The sequence below is a fragment of the Leopardus geoffroyi genome, chromosome D1 (assembly GCF_018350155.1).
Source record: "Leopardus geoffroyi isolate Oge1 chromosome D1, O.geoffroyi_Oge1_pat1.0, whole genome shotgun sequence".
NCBI lineage: Eukaryota > Metazoa > Chordata > Mammalia > Carnivora > Felidae > Leopardus > Leopardus geoffroyi.
This window is the reverse complement of record NC_059329.1, coordinates 90270568-90287461: the sequence shown is the minus strand read 5'-3', so window position 1 is coordinate 90287461 and position 16894 is coordinate 90270568. Positions and strand designations below refer to the sequence as shown.

Genomic DNA, 16894 nt, shown 5'->3' with positions numbered 1-16894 from the left:
GACAAGCAACACCACAGAGGCACAGTCCCTGGGGAGGCATCGTCAGGCGGGGAGGGTTACGGCCACACAGGCCAGCAGGACACACGAGTGATTACCAGGCACAGATCTGCGCGGACCCACATCAGAAGCCAAGGGCTTGGACATAATCCAGGCTCAGGAAAACAGAGCTGGCAGCATTATCACCAAAGCACCCGGCAGCCCGAGAGCCTTGCCCCTTACCCAACATAAACGCGGGACCCGAGACACCGCGGTCCTCACTGATGCCGAGGAACGGAGACACCACTTGCTTCACCAGTTCCTCCAGCTGCAAATAACCCTCACTTGGGCCTGTGGGCTCGTGAACACTCTGGAAATAAACATCCAAGAGAGACAAGGGTCAGTCAAAAGTTGCCAGGGCCAGCTGGCACTCAGCCACCAAGTCCTGATTGCCTTCCTACTACATTCAAAGTGGTGACACCAGCAGGCGGCATCGCTGTGGCTGGAATGAAGGAAACTGAGGCTTAAAGCCCGAGTCACTTGCCATGGGTCACAGGGATCAGAACTGTCCAGGGCAGGTGGGACTGCCCACTTTGGTCCCAACCATGTAATCCCACCCCACTGCCACAATGCAGGCACTTTACACGGACCAAAGCAGAGGCCTCTCAACAACGCAAGGAGCCAGGGACCCTCCCTCATCGTCCACCTTCTACAGATGAGGAAGCAGCACCCAGAGAGCTCAAGTAACTTTCCCAGGAACACTCAGCTGGTGAGTGGCAAAAACCTGGGACTGGAATGCCGGTTGTCTGGCTCTGAACCCATCTTACTGCCACTTGTTAAGGAGGTTAGAAAAGAAAGGGGGACAGAATATGGAAAAATCCAGAACAGTAGAAGAAAGGGAGACTCACTGTGGAGCCAGACAGATGTTAGGCACCAAGATGAAGAAGAGTTAGTTCAAAAGCCCAAAAGGACAGGAGTCCTCAGGGCTAAGCCTGAACAAACACCAACTAAAACACATGACAACGGTCAAAACCAAAAAGGAGACAAAACATGATGAAGGTTCTCTAGAAGACCAGTAGACTCCTAGGGAATCCAGTATCTTGCTGGAAAGGGCTCAAAGCCTTGCTCTGTGTTGAGGGACTGCGGAAAGACAGAGAGAAAAGGCTCCGTGGGGGCTCCCCTCGGCCCAAGAGGACGTCCCACCAAATTCTCAAATTGGAATTGATGTTACAATCACCTTTACCTAAAAAGTAAAAACTCCTCACTGTGCTGGAGTTTTCAGGGATTAGAGGAAAAGATGGTGGAGGGGTGAAGCGGGAAGGGCCCATCCCACAGGTGGGGGAGGCCTGGGTGGGGTGGAGGCTCCCCTGCACACAGGCTGACTTGGCCCCTTGTCAGCTCCCCCCACCACGGAGACAGGGATGGCTGGGGGCAGTGACAGGGAAGGAGTGGCTTAAGGAAACACAAAGGAGGTTGCAGAAGGGGGCTGTGGGGACAGAAGACTTGGAGGCTGGGGCTGGGAAGGGTGGGAAGGGAGGAGATGCAGAATAAACACGAGTGGGCCTCAGACTCCCTAGCACTGGCAGGGGACAGGGGACAGGGGACGGCGGGAAGAAGGCAGGATGTTTCTCATGCCTCCCGGGCTCTAATACCCCTCAGCGTGGGCCGAAGCCACGGAAGCAAAGGGGGAAAGCACAGGGCCTGCTTCACTGGGGAAGGAAATCCTCAAGGCCACAGAGGGGTGAGCGGAGCCTTGTTAATGCTCCCCGGGAACCACCCAGGCCTCAAGAGTGCAGCAGTTTCAGCCCCAAAACCACCTCGACTGGTGTTCAGAGCTGAGGAGGCTTTTTTCTTTTTCATTTTTTTCCTCCTTGTTATTTCTCAGGGATATTTCTCTGAGATATTTCTCTGTTATGTCTCTGCCTTCTCCTCCCCCGCCCCCCACCCAAGTGTTTCCCCCACTACGATTAATAAACGCTAAACAGAGAGGGGCAACAGAGAAAGGAGAGGAGGCAAGAGGTGGGAAGACAATGGATAACAAGTGCATGGTTTGGGGCTGGATGGTTTTCTCCCAGGGTAGCTGCTGGACAGCCTGGCTTGCACACAGCCCTCAGCCTGGCCGCCGGACTGCTATGTATTTGCAAGGCCCAGTGCAAAATGAAAATGTGGGGGTCCGTTACTGAAAAATTATTAAGAACTTCAAGATGGCAGTGGGAGAGAATTAAACCAAGCACAGGGCCCCGCTTGGCATGGGACCCTGGGTGACTGCACGGGTACCCCTCAGAAGGCACTGTTCTAGGATGATCTCAGAACCTGTCTGTACCTGCCAGGAGGAACCAGATCTCTATAGTGGTCAAGACCGCTGGTTCAGCCTCTCCCTAGGGTAGCTTGGGAGCATACAGCCCATAGCAGGGAAGTTGGAGCCCCTTGCGTATTTTGGGGAGGGAGAGGTTTGTTCAGTGACATTTTGGAAGAGCACTGGAAAAGGGAGAGAAGGCCTGAGAAATGGCTCTTTTCTCTGTACGAGTCAGGCAGGGAAAAGCCAGCCCCAGATCTCATGGCACTGGGAAAAGTGGGGGTCTGGGGAGAGAAGGGAGCAATTCTAACTACTGGGACCCAAATTTCCTGCAGCTGGAATGATCCCAGGGCACGGAAACCTGCAAGTTTCATTCAGACCCAGCAGCTGCCATCCTGCTATTCAAGACGACAGACCTGGACTGGCCAAAGATCCCGATTCGTCACTGTCACATTCCCAGCCCTGGGCTTTATAGCTCCCAGGGTGAGGAAGAACGTGGGCCAGAACTAGTCCCACGAGACCCTTGGGGGAAATAATGCCAAATGCCCAGCATTAAAGGGGACCATCTTAGAAGCTTATGTAGCATCTCCCAGGACCCTGGGGGGACTGCTGGAGGGCAGGCAGTTGTAGCTGGGCACGGCTCGGTGGGCAGGTAGCAAGAGCTGAGGACTGGATGACAGATCCAGATCTTACAGATTAGGACGTGACCTTAGGCTGGTTGGCCAACTCTCTGAATCTCCACCTCGTCTGTGAAAACAGGAAAACAGGGACTGTTTCCTTGCCCAACTTCCCAGACCTCTGTCACGACCATGGAGTTTCTCCGACTGTACTTCTGTCCGCCAAGAGACAAATCCCAACTACGTGATGGTCACTGTCAGGGGATTTGAGGCCAGAGACCTGGGGTCAGTCCTACTCAGGCTCTTTCTGGCTGTGCCATCACTTGCGGAATGGGCGTTTAGTTCACCCTTCCCCGGGCCTGCTATGTGCTGAAGGAACAAGAGGGAGGAGCAAACATACAGACCTGCCTTGGCCTGAGGGGACCGTGGACCCTGGAAGACTCTGCTGTGTAGGGAGACACAAAGGGGGTGCCAGTGTGGCCGCAGTTTCCAGGTGAGGCTGGGGAGGTGGGAGGACCGGAGGCCAGGGTACAGACTGGGCTGCTCTCCTAAGATCCCACCGGGAACCTCACAGACAGCAGTGTGGACTGGGGGCCAGGATGGATGAAGGAAGCATCTCCCAGGCAAGCAGACTAACCCCTACGGGGCTTCGGGGGGATGACAGTGGCTTTCTCATGTGATTCTTGGGTTGTCCCATGTGGGAACGTGGTGGGCGTTTCTCATTAGTACAGAGACAGTCCTTTTTGGTCTACTGTCAGTAGGTGGGGACCCCCACCCCAGTTCTCCCTCCAAAAGAACAAACAGCAACAACAACAAAGGAACACCTGTCATCCCTAAAATATTATAAATGGAAATAAGAGGGGGAAAGCCCAACTCCTCTTTCCCAATTGTCCCATCCGAACCCTAAAGGGCTCATTTTCTAGACTTTTTCCGTGGGATGCAAGCTCTGCTTTATGCATCCCAGACATGAGCCCACACACACACTTTCTGACCCCCACGCCTTCTCCTTCCCTGCCATAAACATGCCTGAGCTGGTTTTCCAGACATTTAAGCGCCCCCTCGTCCTATTAGGCAGCTCTTGTTCCTCTGACTTCAGGAAAGGGGGAGAATGCCCAGAAGGACGGCCTAGCTTAGACAGCCAGAAGGCAACAGCAGCTGGGGGAGGGGGAGACCAGGGCCCCAAACCTGCTGTTCTACCCCTGCCAAGAGGGCAGCGAGGTCAACACCAGCCTGACCAAGGATGGAACCGGCTGCCCGGGGAACGGCTCAGACCTGATGCTGTGGCAGCTGAACTTGGTACAGAGGTGGAGGCATAGTTGCCATCTTCTGGGGCTGTCCCTGGGCTGCGGGGCTGTCCCTGGGCTGCAGCTCTGTTTCTTGGGAATTATGCACCCCCGTCCATCGGATCGGGCTCCCTGACGCCATGTTACTCGACCCATGTTACTCGCCATGTTACTCGACGCCATGGTACTCGACCCAAGGTCATGGCTGACTGGCAAAGGGGAGTCGTGTAGCCAGAGCTAGACAAATCCAATTCTTTCCCCTGAGTGTACATAGCTCTGAATCTTACTACCTCTTGCTGAGGGAACTTGGACAAACACACACTTCCCGGGTTTCCATTTCTTCATCTGTAGAATGGGAATAACAACACTGTCCGCCTCATAAGGTGGTCGTTTGGATTATCTGATTCAGAAATCAGCCAGTAGCATTAGCTCATCTTCCCACTGTTGATTCAGAATTGGATTAAGAGACAACCATCTGGGTCAGCTCTTGGTGGAAACACGTGAGTTGTGTGTGGGATGCCACGTTTGGTCAGGTGCAAACCAAAGTACTGAATACAATTCTGCAGAAGGAGGGAGAAAGGGAGAGACACCAAGTCCACGAGGCACCGGGCAGGGCCAGGAGAGGTAGCAGCAGAGAGAAACAAGGCAAGACTGGTAAGTGGTGGATGGGGCCTGATGTGGTCTCACTTCTGGCTGTAGTCTCTTAGGGTGCCCACCTGCCTGGGAACCCTCTAGGGAGTTCCTGGTCTGGCTTCAGCTAGGCTACAGCAGGCTCTTGTGGTCGCGTGTGACTTACGGATCACTCACATGCAGGAGAGGGGGGAGGGTGCTTCCTGAATGACAAGACCTGCTTCTCTGGCCCCCACTGGGATCCCAGCATGGAGCACGGTGCCAGGGGCCTCACAGGCGCTCAGTGGAGGTACAGCAAGGGAACAAATGCGCTAAGGCACAGGAACAGCTACACTGAAGAATACGAGCTAAGCTAAGACGTTCAAGTCGTTTGGTCCCTCCGCCGTCCCACAGGGTCTCTTCCTCCCTTGGCCAGGCGGCCACATCTCCACCGGGGCCTCACCCACCTGCAGGACGAGCAACATCTGGACAATGGATGAGGGCGTCTGGGACCGGGCCAGCAGCAAGTCACCTGGCTTCACCTTCAGCAGGACCAGGTCGCGGAAGCCCAGCAGGGAGATCTGGCGGATGGTCAGCTCCTGGCCCTGGAGAGGAGAGAGGGGGCAGGGCTGGGAGGTGAGAGCCCGCTGGATATGCCACTAACCACGGGGGTTCCAGGACAACCAGTGTGTACAGAGCACCATGATGGGCCGGGATGAGGTGTCTGCAGACCTGGGTGGGGGGAAGACTGCCAAAAAGTCGAAGATTTGGCCCCTTCCTCCCCCCGTCCTTCCGAATGAAAACTTCATTTAAGATTAAGGTGTGACTCAGAGGTGCCTCGTGGCTCAGTCGGTTAAGCGTCCGACTTCAGCTCAGGTCATGATCTCACAGTTTGTGGGTTCGAACCCCGTGCTGGGCTCTGTGCTGACGGCTCGGAGCCGGGAGCCTGCTTCCGATTCTGTGTCTCCCTCTCTCTCTGCCCCTCCCCAACTTGTGCTCTCTCTCTCTCTCTCTCTCTCAAAAATAAATAAAACATTAAAGGAAAAAAAGATAAGGTGTGACTCACTCAATCCGCCTAAGTGACCCAAGATGGGACAAGATACATGGGGGCTATGCTGTCATGGGGGGCAAGGGGCGTTCAGGAAGGAGGAAGAAAGGAAGATGGGGGGAAGCGAGAGAACAGATCAACACTAGCCCTGCCCCCCACTTTCAAGGCTGCTTCCTCAACTTTGCTTAATATGTGAGCGCCTGGTGCAGGACAGGCAAAGAAGGAAAAACACAGGGACTCGTTTTGACCATGCAGGGTGCAGGCGGAGGGTGAACATAACTAATAATCCTAAGAGCTGATACTACCCAAGCTCCATGTGCAAGCCATGACTCTAAATATTTTAGATGGAAGTAACAACGTTTAGTCGCCACCCTTTCGGATAGGTACTATTACAAAACCTACCCTGCAGATGAAAACCCTGAAGGACAGGGTTATGGTACTATATCCAGGAAAGAGCTGGATCTCAAACATTAACCGGTTGATTTTAGAGCTGCCAAAGTTTCCCAAAAGAGAAAGGAGGGCCCCTTTCCTAGACTCTCCTTTGCACATATATATACAACACACACCAAAGATGGGTTGCTCTTGGGAGAGCCAAAGATATCATCAAGGCACCTGCCAAACAGGATGTAGCTTTTCATCCCACAAGTCTGCCAAGGCTTAAGGAAGTTTTACATTTCCCGTAACTCCTTAGGGTTGCCATCCCCGCATCCCCCCCTCCCTCCACCAAGAGATGAACACAACCACCACCAGTGCCTTCCAGGCTCGGGTCAACCACCCCCCTCCCTGATTGCCTTCCCCACTGCCTTAAGGTGCTACAGTTGCTACTTTTTGCCCCACACGCCAGCACTCGACACTGACCGCCTATCTCTTAGGTCTCTGCCTTCGCTTCCCCTCCAGGGTTCCTTTCCCCTTATGAGGTAGGAAGATGAAGGCAAGCTTCCACACCCTTGAACACAGTAGGTACTCAAAACCACACCTGTCCAATGAGGAAGTAGGTGTCAGACACCCATCCAGGCAGGGGGCTCTAAGAAAGATCTAGCCAGACAGACAGACACCTTGGTGTGTTACCACCAGTAGTGAGAACCGCTAACTCAGGGCTTCCCGCGGTGGGGTGTCTGGAACAGCAGCGGCAGCAACAGCACTTGGGAAACCGTGTGTGGGGAAGCGGATGGATGGGCAGCATCACCTGTCACCGGAGCTTCTGATTCTTCGAGAGAAGCAGGACAGTAACGTCCTCAGACCCTCACAGCTGGGCTCCCGCCTGGATGTATGTGAGGGCCCTTCTTGGTCACCTGACGATTGTCCCAGGGCCATGCTCACTCAGGTGCCACACTTCCATCCTAAACCCATCTGGATACACCCACCCCTTGAAATTCCATGCCCACCAGGTCCCAAGAGAGAGACCCGGGTCTACACACTCCCGCCAACAGGATGCCAAATAAAACAGAGGATGTCCAGTAGAATGTGAATCACTTTTTAGTAGAAGTACGTCCCAAATGTTGCATTATTCACTGTTTATCTGAAATTCAAATTTAACTCAGCATCCTGTCATTTTATTTGCTAAATCTGGGAATCCCACCCCTAGGTCTGTCTTCTTAGGACCCAGTGCTGGCCTAGTGACTATCACAGGGTACAGGGGCTGAATTGTCTACACAAATGCTGCAAACCCCCTCACAGGGGTAAAGGATGGACCCGAGGGTAAAGGAAGGGATCAAAAGAGCAGTGAGCTGTGCAGGCCAGAGGCTTCTACTAAAAATTGTTAGGGGCAGGCCAGAAATGGAAAGGAGCTCTGTAGGCATAACTTCCCAATATTAAAATATTGATACATATTTAAAAGAATTCCAAGCTCCCATAAAATACCATTCAAAGCAAACAAAGCATGTGGGCCCTTAGGTCTGGTACCAGGGTCATTCCTACCACTGTTAATGGCTCAGCTGCTATGCCCCACACCCACACTTCCCCAAAGCCAGGTGAGATAGGAGCCTTAAGCCCAGGGGCGGGGTGGGGGGGGCAGTGTTAATGCAGGATGGAGAGGTGAGTCTGGGAGAGGAACATCGATTGGTACACCTGCCTTCGGGGGCGTCTACTCTGCACTGGCAATGCCTCGTCCTGCTATTAGACTCTGTGGGAAGATGGAAGGAAATCACCTCAAGTGTTAGGAGAAGCCCAGGTCACACAATTCTACCAAAGAGATGCTACTCACTGCTCACACGAAATTCCACATTTTGCAGATGAAACCGAGCTATGCTCAGAGAAGTGAGATCAGTTTGCCCAGGACCAACTACTGATTCTCAGTCTAGTGTTCTTTCTGCTACATCATGTGGCTACTTGTCTTCAGGAATCCCTTACAGAGGACAAGAAACATTATTCCTTTCCCACAGTTTGGTACAACAGGAACCCTGCCTTAAAATTGTGCTTCAAAGAAAGGGAGGGGGGAGCAAAGAAAGAAAGGGACAGAAAAGAAAACAGTCTCCCTACCCCATCTCTGCTTCTGAAAAGCTGGAAGGAACAAACCACTCCGAGAACATACAAGGCATATTCAAAACCAAGAGGGTGAGGAGAGCCTACAAATTGCTAGTTACGCAGGCGCTCTCTCTTTGCTGGAGGTCAGATGCTAAACACAGACCAGAGAGCCCTTCAAAGAGCCCCGAGGTCCTTAGCCGACTCAGGCACCCAACGTCCTGCCTCTCCCCGGTTCACCAGGAGGCCCGAGCTGGCAAAGGCCAAGGAATGAGACAGAGTGCTGAGGCCGGCAGGAGGTCATTCCTCCGAGACTGACCTGAACTGGATAAAATATTGCCTGCAGGGTGGGGAGAGTCTCAGTGAAGAAGTGGTCCCACACTTCAGCCAGAACCTCAATGCGATTTTCACCTACACGAGGGCGAGAAGATGGGAGGGGAGAAAGAAAGAAAAAGAATTTGTCATTACTTGCAGGAGAGGCTAGAGACCGCTCCGAGTCAAAGGGAGCATGGGGGCAGGTAACTCATGACCTACATTTCATCTAGGAGGCATTGCTACAAGTAAACGTGGGAATGAGTGGAAAGACTTAACTGAAAAGAGGCAAATATGTCTTCTATCCCCCAATCCAGGAAAGGGAGCTGAAGTCTGGAAATCACAGAACAGTTGCTGCTGTGGTGAGAATGGTAACAACATTCTCAGGCAGTGTACTAAACTCCTCATCTACATTTCATGAATAAACTATTCCCTCACTTTACAGGCTCAGAGAGACAGGCCAGGTGTCTAGCCTAACATCACACCGCTAGAAGGCAGAGCTGGGATTCCAGAATCCATGCCCTTGACCAACATTATCTGGGACGATCACGTGCACAATTATATATTGTTTTGATTTTCTAATCACTACGACACTGGGTTTTCATTCTGGATTTGAGCTGTTGGGACAAGGAGGTGAAAAGAAGGGCCTGAAAACTGTCACTTCCACCCACTGGTTTGCAATAACCAGCGGGGGGAGGGAGGCAGCGTATCACCTGCAGAACTCAGGCCCCGCCTCCTGATGCTACGCTCACCCCTGGGATCCTGAGCCACTGGTCAGGCACCGCTCCCAGGCTGGGTGTACATGGGTCACCCAATGCCACCAGAAGGCCGTGCCAGGAACCCCGCACCTGCAGGAAAGGCCGGCACTGGCAGAGAGGAGCCTGCACGGTGGCTGCTTTTTAATGACCTAGATAACAGAGCTGATTGGGCACCGTCTTTGCTCATCTGAGGCCGAGAAACTGGGTCGGCCAAGATTAGACACTGAAAGATGCGTTTGGCAAAACACTGCCAGTTCCACTGAACAGATCTTGAAAGATTCATTTAGCCTCTTCCGCCTATTAATTTAATGGACAATAAAAGCAGCGGCTGGGAGAGAGAACAGAACAAGGGCAGAACCAGCAGCTAGCGGGGCCAAAGATGCGTGGATTTTTGAAAGCTTGGAGAGACACACGCTAGGGGAAAATGCAAATCCATAGTCCCCTGTAATTTGCCTCACAAAGTGCTAATTACACGTTGTTGGAATCACTGATTGACTACTCTGTCTCCTCTCCTAGAATGGGATGGGCGTCTGGGTCCTGTCTGTCCTGTCCCACCATTATTATTTCTAGTGCCTGGCATGTTGCCAGATCAATAAATTACTTTTTAGAAATCTTTGAGTGAATGAATCACAAGTATCAAGGGTACAGGCTTTCGCAGATGCTGCGGCTGGTGAGTGAAGGGGGTTAACATTTAGCCCCAGCATGGGACAGGACACAACAGGACTTAATAATTAGCTCCAACATTTTCCTTTGGTCTTAGATCAAGGAAACATCCGCAACACGGGCAATCTGGAGGGGACAGTCTGTTTCCTTCTTCTGCATCCTCACCCTCCTTCTCTATTCCCCTAAGTATGTGGATTTTATTTCAGCCCCTCAGGCTCACCATGCTCTGCACACCACAGGGCATTTGCATGTGCTAGTCCCTTTGCCTAGACTATTCTTTACCCCTCTTTCTGCCTCACCTACATCTGCCTATTCTTTTAGTTTTAGCTCCAGCATCACTTCTATAGCAAAGTCTCGCCCATGGGTCAAACCTCCCTCCTACAGACTGTATTCTTTTTTTTTTTAATCTTTTAAATTTTTATTTATTTTTGAGAGAGAGACAGAGCAGGAACAGGGGAAGGGTAGAGAGAAAGGGAGACACAGAATCCCAGCAGGCTCCAGGCTCTGAGCCCGATGCGGGGCTCGAACCCACGAACCGCGAGATCGTGACCTGAGCCAAAGCCGGACGTCCAACCGAGTCACCCAGGTGCCCCAGACTGTATTCTTAGTACCTGCTGCAGTTACAGTGTTATATTTCATAATGATGTGATTAATCTCTCTCTTCACCACTGGGTTTTGAGCTAATCCATGAGGGCCTGGAATCCTAGGATGGTTTTGTTCACCACCGTGTCCGCAGCACCTAGCAAAGTGCCTGGTAGATGGCTGATAATCAACCAATGTCTGAACGAACCAATCTTTTCAAATGTAGGCTATGCTAGTTCGTGGCAGGGAGGAGTTGGGGAGCTCAAAAGGAACATCTGACATGTTAAGCCATCCTGGTACCCAAAACCAAGGTGAACCCAACACCCGGGGAATGTACTGCACAGGAGAAAAGGCCATATTCCAGCTGCTTTATTGACGGCCTGTATCCTAAGCCTTCCATTACAAAGCCCAGCAGAGGCCTTCCCGACACGAAGGAAGGGCAGGAGAATCCTGCAGATCCGTGCCAGTGCCCGCTTATTCCCCTCCACTGCCAGGATGGAGAGCTCGTCAGCACATGAGGTAATCTTTCAACCCAGCAGCAGGAAGGCACCTCTCCTGGGAACTCGGGTCTAATTGCTGGCTTCGAACTTCACAGAGTAATGGAGGTTTTGGAAAGTGTTCAGAGAAGAATGCCCGACTGACACAGGCTAACAAAACAGGGTGACCCCGGGGAAGAAAGAGTTTCAGGGAGGTGACTTCACCTCCAGAAACAGCCCCTAAGGACTTAGCTCCCCGCAAAGATGAAGGGGGCTGCACAGAAGCTTCTAGACAACCACCCTATAAAAACTGTCCTCTAAATGTGCCACAGGAGTTTAGATCACCAGAAGCCCATAGAAGGGGAATCAGGGACTCCTTACGGTCAAGGCCACGAAAGCTCTGGGAAAGATTCCTGGAAGAAACACGGCAGATCCTGCCCACAAAAGATCAACACAAGGATAAGAGCTGCCTCTGTCCTTTCTGCGGCCATAAGGGACACATGTACCATGTGTCCATAAAACAATTAGGTCAACAGAGTACGGTCTGTTCAGTGATAGGATGGATCCTATAGCAAGGGAATCCTTTCTGTCAAATAAAATCTTTCGTGGGGTTGTAATACATGAAATAAAAAAGTGGAGAAGTTCTGGCTGAAGACAGGAAAGGCCCTTCAAGGTTCTCCACCTCTTTCACTGTGCAGAGGTGACATGCAGACCTCACGGCCAGCACGGACCCGGGGAGAACCCCCGCCCTGGTGCCTCATGGCGTGCTTTAGGGCAGAGGCAGAGAACCTCAGATGACCTTCATTTACCCCATTCAGCACCATTTCTGAGCCTTCACTCCAAATGTATCCGTGTCAAGCGTCACTGGAATAAGAGACATCGACTCTTCCCTGAAAACACTTACAGACCTGGTTTTGCTCGGTGTCTTTTTCATGAAGCTGGTTTCCCACATTTGCAGGAGCATGTAGTAACCCCTCAGGTGACTTACAGACAAATAATGTGGCCAGAGACCACGCTTCCCTTCCCCCCCTTTACTAGGCAGCCACCGTCCGTACTTGTGTACTGGCCCGACTGTTAAATGCAAAAGGGGCACAAAATCCCTGTCAAAGCCACTCACTTAAAACTAAGACCCTGGGCTAGTGGGTGTTTATAAGGTTGAAAAAGCCTGAATACAGCTATATGGAAGGAAAACAAGGCTACAAGTTCAGTCAGCTGTCACATATATGGAAGTTAATTTCTAATCTCTATTCTTCCAAAGGTCTGCTGAGCACTTACTGTGGGCCAAGCACCGGAACTTTCCGGTGTCAGCTTCTCATTTGTCTCCTACTTTGTCTTCCCAGGGGACACTTCATGGAACAAGAATCTTTTTCCCAGGGAATGGAGGTGAAAAAAAAGGGATGCTCTATGGCCTGATATGTCTGGGACTAGTAGTAAATTTGACCTACAGATAGAGGTCTTTAGGCTAAAGTACAAAAAAAAAAAAAAAAAAAAAAGAAACCAGTTTGTGGACCTACGGCATGCCAAGTATGATGCTACGCCAGGTACACTCCTTATACTGCTTATAACCCCTAGCCCATTCGGTCATTTTAAAAATGATAAAAAAAACTGGGGCGCCTGGGTGGCTCAGTCAGTTAAGCATCTGACTCTTGATTTCGACTCAGGTCATGATCTCACGGTTCATGAGTTCAAGCCCTGCACTGGGCTCTGCGCTGAGCATAGTGCCTGCTTGGGATTCTCTTTCTCTCTCTTTCTATTTCTCTCTCTCTCTCAAAATAAACTTAAAAAAATTTTAATAAAAAATTCTCAAAAATAAATAATCAGTAAAAACCAAGGCTCAAAGGAACTAGAAACTTGGCAAAAGTCACCGAAGAAGTAGGTGGTAAGCTAAGGTCAGAATCCACCTTGGAGGCAGCTGAGAGGTAGCCCTTGCTAGAGTCCCGGGGTTGGCCACTTCTTGCCTTGGTCCCATCTCCCATCTCCATTCGGTCCCTTTCTATTCTGTCTGCTGGGCTCTAAAATCTTTTCAGGCCAGGAATCTTCCATTGCCTATCAAATCATACACCATTCAGCAGGGGCCTGTTTAGCCTAATGCCCCCCAAACAGGTAGGCCTCCTGGCATATAGGACCTCAACTAAGATGAAAAAGGCCAGTTAGAAATAGCCTGGGTCAGACCAGGGAGAACAGCATGTCAGGATCCGTGGTAGAATTTATCCCTCCACAGGGGACCGCCAGCACGCATCCCGTGAAACACCCTCGGCGAGGGTTCTCGGAGAAGACCACCCCAATCCCACCTCATTTTTCAAAATACAGATCTGACTGGCACAGCCACAGTGGCTGGCTCCAAGCAAGTGAGGCCGCTCGCGGGGGGAGCGAGAGACAGGGTGAATCACTCACTTGGAGCCTGCCACTCTTGGACAGAAGCATTTCAGCTGTCCAAACAGCAGAGGCTGAGTCACAGGGCCCACTGTACGAGGGCTGCCTTGTACTTGCCTTCACACAGCTTAATCTTCTCCTCCACAAACAACAGGCCTTTGGCAAGAAGCTGATTCTGTCAAGAGAGAACAAAGAACACAAGGGTTGGGCTACTTCACGCACCGACAAAACCTCTTCCACGTCCAATGGGCGAGGGCGCGGGGCTCTGGGCCCTTGGATGCCAGTCACGCTTCCAAGTACTAGAAGCCATCTGTCCTCTTGGAAGATCAGGCTTCGGGAGAAGTCAACAAGACATCCCACGGCAAACGAGGGAGACGAGAGCCAAACTCAACCACCATTCCATCCCTCCAAGCAGGGAGGAGGCATGCCACAGGCTTGGCTGAGTCCTACGGCAGGCCTGTGGTGGACACCCGATGTCCTTCAAGCCCTTCATCTAAACTCAGAAAAGGGAGCATTGAGGTAATGGGAAATTGTACAGAGATAATATATTTTTTTAAGAGATGAATTTAGGGCTTCCCACGCAAGCATGAAAGAGACTGTATGCAAAACCTTAAACAGCCGTGAGTATGTGTCCACCAGTGAGGGTGTGCATGGAAGGCTGTGAAAAGAGAGAGCACGGTTAAGTCCTTGTGCAATTGTACCTAGCAACTGCTGAGTGTTCTGCGCATGTCAGAGGGTTTATATCCTTCATTTCACCTAATTGCTACCCTCCCAACAGTCCTCTCCGGTTGGTGCCATGACCCTCACTTTACTGACGGTCAGTGAAGAGACTGCCTACAGGAGACAGACCAGGTCTTCTTGGCTCCAGAAGCCATGTTCTCTCCACTCTGCTTTGTTGCCTTCTAGCAAGTCTCCCCACCCAGAGCCCCCTTGAAGGGCTAGCACTGGTCCCATAAGAAGCGGAGCAGCCTCTTCACAGGTCACAGAAGCTCCAAGAGCAAGGATGCGCTGGTGCCTCTCCACTCACCTCACATTATCAGATTATCAAAGTCCTATGCTTATGGGGCAGGGGGGCCCATGGTGATCTGTATCCTACAGAAAACCTAATGCATTTCTTAGTATTCTCCTTTATAAAACCTTAAAACCCTGTTGCAATGATGACAATGATGCAAACCCTCGTGCATAGCAGAGTGGAAAGAATTTGGATATCAGACGGGGGCTCAAGTCCCAGCTCGGCCACACTCGAGCTATGTGATCTTGAACTTTCTCTAATACTTGAATTCCTCAGCTGTAAAATGGCACCATACTAGCAACATCATAAAGTTCTTATAAGACTTAGTCATTACACACACACACACACACACACACACACACACACACACACACAGTATCTCATGTCCTTAGTACTCAGTGGTAATGGGCATTGATGATAATAGCTGTTCTCTTAGCCCATCTATCTTCACAAAGGAGTGGGAGTTAAAGAGAGTCGGTAATGAATGGGCCTACATCAAATATATTAAAATATTTTGTCAAAGGAACTGTCACATTTCTGTGACTCACACATATAAACCAAATTTCAGAAGCCCTATTAAAATTCACAAGAGATGATCTAACTTCAAAAAGTAGTTGGCCAGCGTTTAGCGTCAAGATGGAACCCCAACTCAAAGTCAGAATGACATCTTCTAGGAGAACACCAACTCTGTTAAAGGAGACAAAATTCAATTCCTTTACACAGAACGATGGAACAGAGAGGTAGTTTCAGTGAGACCCCACCTGCATTCTCCACCTTCCAGCCAAGCAAATGAATCCCAACAGCTTCTGGGTCAGAAAGCAAGAAAACACCACTGCACCAAATTTAGACTATCAGAAGCAAGGCTCTGTGACAGCCGGGCTGGACAGGAAAAGACTGTGCAGGTGCCTTCCAGAAGGCAGTCGCTCCACCTGCATGTTTCTGAGCAGCTGGGGCCTCAAGTCTCTGTGTGGGTCCCTATCACCCATCCAGGTGAAGTTCTCAGAACTTCCCCTGGGTGCTCTGTGCAAGGGCTCCTGATGCCATTAGTCTCTGTCACCACCGCTGATGCCAACACAGATGTCCCAGGCTTCTTCCAAAACAACTTTACAACCTTCCAAGATGTCATGTTTCTGCAATGCACCTGTGAATGTGATTGTGCCTCCCTCTTAATGCAGTTTTTGTGACTTTGTCCTATGACGTCTACATTTTAAATGGCAGGGGTGGGGGTAGAGTGGTGGGAGAACAGGAAGTACTGACAACAGAGAGATAAAAGCCTAGTCCAGGCGATGTCATGAGTTAAAGAAACAAATTCAAACCCTGTATCATACTCACTAGGTCCTTAGGGGTGAAGGCCATTTCTTACTGCTCTGAGAACAGTGCCCCAAACATAGCAGATGTTAATAAACACTGGCTGAATATATATATTGCCTGTTTTGGTGCTGAAGCCCATTTTGAACTTTTAAGAAATCAAGATAAGAGACAGAATATGTAGAAGAGGGGAGAAAGTGATACAGGGTCCCTAAATCTGTTGACGTTTTCTTTACTTGATAAAAATCACTCTGTATCTGTACCTTAAGGGATAAGCTTTAAACGATGGCTCAGGTTCTTCTTCCCTCTCTCTCCTACTTCTCCCCCTTCAAGGAGACATTTGGGGAAAGAAAAAAAGACATTTTTTTTTCAATGAAAAGGAATGATTTGTGTATTATGGAGAAATGAAAAAGAAAATACTCTTTTAAAATCCTCATGATACACAGCATGGCAGTTCTGTAACTTAGGCCAAGGTAAGAGCAATAGAAACTTGGGCTCAGGAGGGGATTTAAGGAGCCTCTAGCCATATTCTGCCATCTCCCCAGCCCTGTGGTCAAAATCCACTGGTCACACGCAGTTTTGAGGCTATTTCGGTGGGCTTGTCCTTTTCCAGGAAACTAAAGCACCTTTCAAAAGCATCTTACAGATTCTTCTATCCGTAGGCATTTGTGGATTTTGCTCTTATTTTACAGCTGATTAACTGGTCTCCAGCTTTTGTTTGTCACGTGCACGCAGAGAAAGGATCTCTGGGCCCAGCCTAGCCCACAGCCCCTGCTCTCCAGAGAATCTCCCGCCATGCACTCAATGGATCTGTGCCCCACTGTGCAAGCTCAAACCCCTTGATCACAGCCTGCATCTCCAGCTTAGCTGATTGGCCTGTTTCCTACCCCATTGCTGACCCAGGCCTCAAACTGAGCCAACAGTCTTCTCTCCTGGGAATCTGCAGTCACACAGGCTCCCACCCTCCGGAAGGGTCCTATGTTCCTCCGGGCCTCATGGCCTGAAAGGCTTCCTGCTTGGGGTTTAATGCTCTGCAGTTGCCATTTTAATTCTTAGTATTTTTTATCTTCAAACTTGTGTTTTGTAAGTGAAATCTGATTGGGTTCACTTGTGGTCCTGCC

At 50.6% G+C, this 16894-nt stretch overlaps 1 protein-coding gene across 6 annotated transcripts in view; it reads right to left on the bottom strand.

The window, feature by feature from the left end:
• PRR5L (proline rich 5 like) overlaps nt 1–16894 on the bottom strand; it is a 74989-nt gene that overhangs the window by 11298 nt on the left and 46797 nt on the right. For 4 of the 6 annotated variants that reach the window (XM_045484998.1, XM_045484996.1, XM_045484994.1 and 1 more), the window contains 4 exons: nt 13571–13628; nt 8609–8700; nt 5249–5386; nt 220–346 (listed from right to left, as the gene is read on the bottom strand). In XM_045484998.1, the coding sequence (XP_045340954.1) occupies nt 220–346; nt 5249–5386; nt 8609–8700; nt 13571–13628 (415 nt within the window). The remainder of the gene's footprint in view (nt 1–219; nt 347–5248; nt 5387–8608; nt 8701–13570; nt 13629–16894) is intronic. The other 2 variants (XM_045484999.1, XM_045484997.1) reach the window with 2 other exon arrangements.